Source organism: Gavialis gangeticus, unplaced genomic scaffold, assembly GCF_001723915.1.
Source record: "Gavialis gangeticus isolate Ggan-Ray unplaced genomic scaffold, GavGan_comp1, whole genome shotgun sequence".
NCBI lineage: Eukaryota > Metazoa > Chordata > Crocodylia > Gavialidae > Gavialis > Gavialis gangeticus.
The window spans coordinates 18,013,254-18,021,768 of NW_017729011.1; the positions used below are offsets into that span (position 1 = coordinate 18,013,254).

An 8,515-nucleotide genomic window follows, 5' to 3' on the forward strand; every position below is an offset into this window, starting at 1 on the left:
AAAGGTTTAGCACACCTCTTTGCTTTTCACTGAACTCACAACTCCCAGATCCTCTGCTGAGTTCAGTAGACAGCTGCCCATTTATACCATGTGGAAGGTCTGCTCTACACTGAGTGTTTTGGTCTTCTCATGTCTTGCATACTATTTATCAGTCCCCCATCTGGACTGCCTTTATTACAGGGATTTTCACACTGGTATACCAATGACTGGCAGGCTTCCCTTTTCTATAACAATAAGTTGAACTAGGCAATCTACGGGGAAGTAGCACACGCACACAAATATGCACACACACTAATTTTTTTTAAATGTACAGATTTTCCCCCTGCAACTGTGGGAAGAAAGGTCAGATGTTAATGCATCCCAGCTGCGAACATCTCATGGAGATTTTTTATGAGACTTGACGTGAAAGTGTTGTTTCTGGATTAACACAGTTGATTTTAATTAGGGGAGCTGAAAACAAGGCCAACTTCAAAACCCTACAAGAGAACCGGCAGGCCTGTGCAGTCCGAAAAGCATTCAAGGACATTAGCACCCCGTCACCCGATTTGCTTCACTCGGCATATCAAATATATAACTTTGGTGTGGTAGTTCAAACCCTGCTGGAATAATGGTGCAGATTATCAGATGTCTCTAGGGAGATGCCCTTTGGTTAATCACTTAAAATAAGAATTCGACACAAATCACAGATTAGAATCGCACTGCTTGGCACCGGCTTCCTACACCAACCTCTGACCTACCACCACCCCTGTCCTGACTAATTACTGGCTGGGGACTCAACCATACTTCTTGAGGTTCCCTCATTATGAGAAGCCCTCATTTTTTAAAACAAAATTTGCCCCCTGGTTTACACCTGGTGTCTCCCACTTATTCATACTGAGGTGAGAAGCCATGGATTGTGTGCAACTTTGGAGAAGGCACTGCTAAGTTTCCTTATTGTCTCCTGTTTCTATGTTTGGATCACAGTAGGGTACCAGCTCTGCGCAAAGTCACCAGGTGAGCTCGTCAGTAAGCTCCTGGTGTCTTCCCTTAGGACTCCAAATATGCCCCAATAGAGCATTGTCCTCCAAGTTGTCTCATGCTACAGCCGTAGGTCTGCAAGTAGTGTCCTACTGCCAGTGAAAATTGAATGCACTTCTGTGTGGTCACTGGAAATCTGTAAGGCTCACTGAAATGACACCGTTGTCCTCACGTATGAGTAGAGTTGCCAAAAATGTTCAGCACTGGCCCAGCTCTGCTATTGAAGTCAGTGATACAAGTCCTCCGATCTTTGACTCTTGGCCTGACTCTGCTCCCAGCATCACTTTGGGGAATGCCAGAGTCTGAACCTCTGACTCTGGAAAGAAAAAACTGTTCTTTTTTTCCCCTCGGAGACCTGAAGAAGGGTATTTCATACCTGAAAGCTTGCCTGTCTATATCCTCCCAAAGATACAATTGGTCCAATAAAAGATATCACCCACAAAAATCCTTGCCTTTCTGAAATTTCAGTCACTGTCTTAAGAGAAAAAATAATTACTGTAAAGATTCTTGGTTCTCTCCCTCTTATTTTTAAACTCAGAGAGAGAATTATTGCTTTACTTCAGCTGTGTGAAAGCAATTGGTGTAGCCATCATTTTCAGAACCGACTATCAACAGTAAAGCATCAAGTTTCCTATTTAATACATTCCTTATTTGTAATAGTACTGAACATCTTAACATGCCCTCGGCCTGTCTTGTCTTTTTAGCTCAGAAGGTCTTGAGGGCAAAGACTATTTCATAGGGTATATACACAGGGCTATCTGAATATACACGTGCAGATATCCTGTCTATATTTGCTCTGCGTGTGTATACAGATCTACCCTGTCACTACCACAACGCACCCCAAAAGTCACAGGAACTAATGTGATATAACCCACACACTGATCCCTCCTGTTCTGCTCTTCCCCATTCTCCAAGTCTGTGTCTTTACAACAGAGCAGTCTCTGAAGCAATGTTTATACAGCACCTAGCAGAATGAGGCCCTGATCCCGGCCGACTCAGGTGCCATCATAACAGTGTTTCCCACTGACCGCAATGAGAAGTACAAGTGCACTCTGAAAATGAGGCCCGCTTGGTTTGCAGTTATTAGGCACAGCCCCACCTGAACACATCCTCTCCAATGGCAGACTGCTTGCAGCGAGATTAGAGGACTCATGCATTATGGGGGTGTTAAAAGATAACCTCCACCATGAAAGCCAGCCAGACAGTCTCCATTTGGAAGTTGGTAGCTGGCTTCCTGTACAGCGCAGAATGACATCCTGAAATGGCCAGGAGCTGATGAGCTCGGCTGCAGTCCAGTTCCCAGCTCATGTTCCAAGCCTCTTTCCTTTCACTTTCTCCTCGCTGTGACTGATCGCACATATCCGCTTCTCTCATTATAGGTTGCTCCACATCTCAGTACCTTTCCAAGCCGTGATGCTCGGAAAAAAGCATTCAGTGTCTACCATGCGGAACAACCTACAAGGTGCGGTCCCCTTGGCCAGGGTCTTTATACCAAGGCCTAAATGCTCTAACAAAATGCACGTACTGTCTGTCTATCCTAATGCTTTTAGAACATGTTAGCAATGTAGCGTAAGGCTTTATTTCAAGTACAATGTGCTATACCAAGATGGCATATAGTACAACATGCTATACCAAGATTTAAGTTTAAAAAAGCCTCCATTAACATTGATAGAACTGAATAAAGAACAAATTTACCAACAAGTTTCTGCTTTGCTGTATCAATGTCTTCACTTGGAACATACATCTGCATGTATTGTTAACCACCCTGCTCCACTACTGTGTTCAGAGTTGTCTGCAGCTAATCCACAGTATTACTACTATGAAAGTAGTGAATTTTCCCTTCACTGTACCTTAGAGGTGATAAACAGCCTTATGGTTTCCATCATTTATATAATGTTTTCCAATGAAAATGTCTCTCTCGCTGGATGGGAAGATAAATCTTCCTTAAGGGCCTGCTTCAGCAAAGTACTCAACTATGCTTAATTTCAGTGAGGTCAAGGTACATGCTGAAGTCCTCTGCCACACTGGGGCCTTGGTGGAAATTAGTTTATTGGTTTGATACCAGCCAAAGGGATTTGGCTCTGATGAACTGTTGTACAATTCAGACCTATGCATTTTCCGTGCAGCCCATGAATAAATCCACAACTCAACTTATAATCGATACCATAAGCAATACACAATAACAAGCTCAGAAGCTGCATTATGCTGAATAGGGGAAAGACACATATGTAAGCATGGATCGAAAGAACATTTGCACCAGCAGGATTTAAAAAAAAGCTGCTTCCAACACAGTGTCTTATATTAAGAAAATGCCTCAAAAAATGGTCCTGATTATTTCAATTTGACAATCTGTTAGCTAAACCATAAATCCCTTTGGCATGTTCCACTCGGCAGCACTGTTAGCACACCGCATACTGTTTATTGTATATATATATACAATATACATTGTATATGTCATGCATGGTACGATATGACATTTTAAACATTTGTTTGCATCACCTCTTCCTCACACAGTGCTTGCACGTTCCCTATCACCCTAGCACCTTGCCGGGCATTAGCTGCACAACAACCCTGTACACGTCGAAGAGACAGCTAGGTGCTCTTATAGCTAACCAAGAAATCAGACAGACAGTTCAGGAACTAGCACAGGGCATCCCACCTCCAACCACCTCTACCTTAAGCTTTCAAACCTGCACGTGAGAGGACGGAGTCCTGCGTTAATACTGAATGGTTTTACCTGGACGCAGGAGCAAACTGGGCAATAAAGACATTTTGCTTACCTGAGATGAAGCATATACCTATGGGTGGGACAGAGGCTTGAAACAATCTAGAGATGTCTAACTTACCTGAGATTTCTGGGTAAGCCTAACCTTAAAGGCAGGTGCTGTTAATCCATTTATGTGGGGATGTGTCTGGAGCAAAGTGCCACCCTGACCACACCTGAGCCCACTTGGGCCAGCTGCGAGCAGGGAGAGAGCGAGCTACTGTGTATTCCCCCCTCTCTCTGCTGTGGCTTCCTGAATAAAGCAGCTCTGAATTAACTGGCAGAATAACAGGAAGGTTTGCTGTGCTGAGAGAGGTTGGGTATAACAAGAGACCTTTCCTACCACGCTGGGGAGAAAGAAGGCTGGGCCTTAAATGTCTTGTTTTGCTAAAAATGACTTGGCTTCTGAACCTGAACGCTGCAGCCAAGCAGTTGTGTTTCTAATAAACCCTGACAACATGCCACAGCCTGGTTAGGGTCACACGCAGCCTCCAATCCAGCAACAGAAAGAGACTTCTGTGGCCATGTGAGGTGAGCACTCAGCTCATTGGAGGGCTGGGTGAAAGGGGAAAGAGCCGTTCTAATAAAATCTCTCTCTCCCTGCAGGGATCTATTAGAACAGAACTAAACAAATTTCCATGGTCTTAATGATGCCCTGTGAGTGCCACCAGGTTGTAGAAAATCTAAACCTCAGCGCATGGAAAAGGAGGCTAGAGCTGCACTCCAGGTGTCTGGTCCCCGGGGGATATCGAGTCCTCTCCTCTCCTGGAGAAGTTAATGAGAACCAGGCATGCTCTGCACCTTGCAAGGCTGCACTATAAGAGATGATGAAGGGGAAGGGGTGTAGGCAGCTATCCCCAAAGCAGCCCTGAGTGTCCCCCCTAGCTGGAGCACTGAGCATGTTGCAGTGACGGGGCTGGATGCCAAGAAACGGAGGACGAGGGCAAGGAGAAGTAATGGTTGAGTCAAATACAAGTGTTCTCCAGAGAGTTGGGATGGCACCTGGGACAGATAATGGACTATTGGGCCTTTCCCCTCTTGATTGACAGGTTAAATCCAAGGCAGCCGGTGGTGACCAAAAGCAGCTGAACTGTGATGACCGGGCAGGGACCCAGTTCACAGCAGCTCAGCGCATCTCATTCCAGCACCCTCTGAACGCGAATCCCCACCACAGAAACTAGCCCCTCGGCCTGAACTAATTCCCTGCTCCAGCCCCTTTTACACCCAGTCTCTGCAGAGGCACCAAGAACAAACTCCTCATTCATTCCCACATGGGCTGGGAGGCAAAGGATAAACCAATCCTACCACTGCGCAGGCCGTAGCAGATGTAGGCGGGCGTGTCCTGGAAACTCCTGTTTCCTTGGCTTTGGGTCCGACACCTTTCCCCAGCCCTGAATTCAATAAGAAAAAGAAAATTAAAAGGAAGACGGAAAGTGCTATGTCAGCCAGCTTTCCCAACTGATTTATTTATTAATTAAGATCTAGCAAAGGGTGCCTTGGTGCTACACAAAGGGGGGGTGTGGGGGCTGGTTAATAGACTATGCAAATATCTCTCCTCTGAAGATGGCAGATCCAGGTTTGCTTCCTTTCTCAGATCCTCACCAGCTCACCTCCTCCCCAGCCCTTCGGTACAGGACGCTCCTTGTCCTGCAGTGACACCCACTGGTAACTGGAGGATTTTTGAGGCTGTTGCTTTCCTGGCCAACACCACCTGCTTCTTGACTGCTGCCAGCACAGAGCTGCACGTTAGCTCTACTTGCCCCTTCCCACATTACCCTCATCCCACAGCCGCCTTCTCCCAGGACCATCACACTAATTGCTAAGATCTTCATTTAGTGCCTGGCATGTCCTAAGTGCAGCAGGACCCGTGCGCCGGGCCCTGTTGGTAGGTCTGCTGGGACTGTGTGACCCTTGCAGTAAACAGAGAGTTTACATTTCATCATATAGCTATGAATTTAGCGTAATAGAGTCCACTGGGATTTTTTAAGGCGAGGCCCTCAATAATTCATGGTGGCGGTAATGACTTTTTTTTGTGGCAAGAGTTACATAAGAAATATTGGCTGATTTAAAATAATCAAGAAAAAAAAAATCTGCAGCCAGGATGACGAGAAATCGCCGCACCTTAAACACCTACAGAAGTCTGCGCCCGCTGGCTGGGACCATTTGCATTTCACAGCTACAGCCCTGACTTAGGTTGTCTCACGCTCTCCTAGGAGAGTGCGGGACCAGATGAACAGGACAGGCAGTTAGAGCCAAGCACTCAGATCTGATAAGCATTTGCAACTCCCATTGAAATCCACAGGCGTTGCAGGTGCCCTGCACATCTGAGGACTCGGCTGTCACGGAAGAGGAGGAGTGCAATTTGGTGGAAGGAGAAGATGCCTGTCAGTTGTGAGAGGCATCAGGACTCCTAGAGTGAGCTCTGGGAGCCTGGCGTGCACACGAGGGCACTGCCGGAAACAGCCCAAAGTCGGGCTTTTGTGTTGTTCTGAACCGAGACGTCCCAGGAAAGGGGGGCTGTAGCAGCAGCTTTGTTTGCTTAAAAAAAATCACCAGATAATAAGTCCACAATAAAGGCAAAGATCCTACAAAAATGCTGAGGGCTTTTAACGCCTGCTTCTGTCAGTGGAGGACAAAGCCCCCCCACCCAAGCACTTCACAGAATCAAGCCCTAAATAACTCAAGGCCTTAGATTCAGATCCTGAAAGATAACTAGACATCTAAGTCCCCTTGAAGTCATAGGTTTTAAATAGATTTCATTGGAAAATAGGTACCTCAGTGCCTTTGAGGCTTTGATGCCTGGGGCTTTGTAACCAAACGCACAGACTTCCCTTCCTCTATGGATGGTCCAGCCCCAACCTAGAAGAGTGCAGCTCTGCGGTGAAGCAGGCGGTGGCATCCTGCGGGAATGAGCTAGTAGATTTTTGTTCCACCTGGAAAAGCAATTATGTCGCAAGCAGACTTTCACCTTCAATACTGGACACCTCACCTGGGACACCAGTGACGGTGATGAGCACGATGCTCTTGCTGAGACCAACCAATATTTGGAGTGTGCAAAGACCACGGTCTCAGAATGACCACAGAGGCTGACCTGGCCTCTGGCTCCTGGAGCAGGGGCCCTCGGCTCAGGTTGGAGAGGCTGGCGGGGCAGCAGAGAGGCTCGGGTTGTGGCTGGCGCACAGCCTGTCACGGTGGCTACGGATACAGGTGGACACTCTACCCAGCACAACTGATCAGCTGTGGTACAAGTAACGTGCCATGTCACAAGTACAATGTGCTACCAAAGCGCAGGCTGAAGAGTCAAGATACTGGGGGTTTGTTCCTGGCTGCACAACTTAACTGCAGTAAGTAATGCAGGACTCGGTCCTGGAAAGAGCTGAACAACCTTAATTCTCACTGAAGTCAATTGGAAATAAAGATGCCTGGTAGGAGATGGAGTGCTTGTGGGACTGTGTCCTCCCTTATTTGCCCTAGCTGGCATCTGCCTTTCCCCCTAGGGAAGGGCTGAGCACGAGACTCACAAATGTTGGGAAAATGCTTGTGGATGCTGAGAACGGGACTAGAAGGCCAAAGCGTATATTGTATGGCATCAGACTGTCTTGTGATGTGGTGCATCGCCCCATCTGGCATTCAGCTCTTCTGCCCACGCTTCACAGTATTTGCTCAGGCAGCGCCAGATTTAGACATGGGCCGAGCCAGGGAAACGTCCAGATCCTAGGAAAAATGAGACACGTGCCTGGCAGTGATTGGTTTCAAGGAGGTCAAACTCATTCATTACCAGGCACCTGAAATCAATGGGACAAGGGAAGGGGGGGGGGGGGCTTTGAAAGCCTAAATCTCCCTTTCATTAGTAAATAAATGGATATTAATATTAAACCCCAAGCTCTAAAGGAAGGATTAGCGTCTCCAACAGTGACCCCAGCAGCTGAGTGGGTAGCAGCAGTGGCAGGACTACTACTGATGATGATATAATAATGCAGTAGCATCCAGAAGAAGATGTAAAGCATTGTGCGAAGCCAGGTGTAAAGGCAAGCCCCTGCCCGAGCCACCCGCCTCCTGCCCACCTGCAGGCTCCGGGCACCGCGCCCAGCAATGGGCCGGCGCGGCCAAACACAGCCCCCCGCTGCCCCCGGTCCGGGGGAGGTCAGCAGACCCCCGGGGAACTACTGCTTCTTCCCCAGGGGGGCAAGCCGTCCTGCCAGGCTTGGGACAGCCCCGAGCCCGGCTCCGCCGGCCCCTGCCCCGAAGCCGCTGCCCGATCCCGGGGCTCAAGCCGAAGCCCGGCCGCCGTCCCGGGCTGCTGGGGGGGCCGGCGGCAGCTGCCTTCTCCCCTCTGCTCCGGGGGAAGGAGCAGGGGCAGGGGGCGAGGCGGCCCCGGGCCGGGGGCTGGGAAACGCCACCTGCCTCGCGCCCCCCCGGACGGAGACACGAGCCCGGGGGTGTCCCGGCTCCCCGGGCCCAGCTCCGTGCGGGCCGGGAGCCGGAAAGCGCCTGCAGGACTGGGGGGAGCGGCCCTTTCCCTCCTTCCCAGCCCCCGCTGAGCAGCTCGCCTCTGCCCCCGGCTCAGCTGCCCCGGGGCCTCTTCCAGCCGCCGGATCGGGCCCCCCGCACGTCCCCGCCGGGCTGGAGCCGCGGGACCACGGGCCGGGGGCAGCGGGAGCCCCAGCCGGCCTGGCTGCGGAGGGGGGAGGAAGAAACGAACGAGATGAGGGGCCCGGGCCCAAAGCGGCGGGG

The 8,515-nt window shown here is 49.5% G+C and overlaps 1 protein-coding gene across 1 annotated transcript in view; it reads left to right on the forward strand.

The window, feature by feature from the left end:
* The window catches only part of CFAP77 (cilia and flagella associated protein 77), a 96,380-nt gene extending 93,852 nt beyond the window's left edge, over window positions 1–2,528 (forward strand). The window contains exon 6 of the mRNA XM_019510713.1: window positions 2,397–2,528. Within this exon, the coding sequence (XP_019366258.1) occupies window positions 2,397–2,519 (123 nt within the window). The 3' untranslated portion in view covers window positions 2,520–2,528. The remainder of the gene's footprint in view (window positions 1–2,396) is intronic.
* Window positions 2,529–8,515: the final 5,987 nt, after the last annotated feature.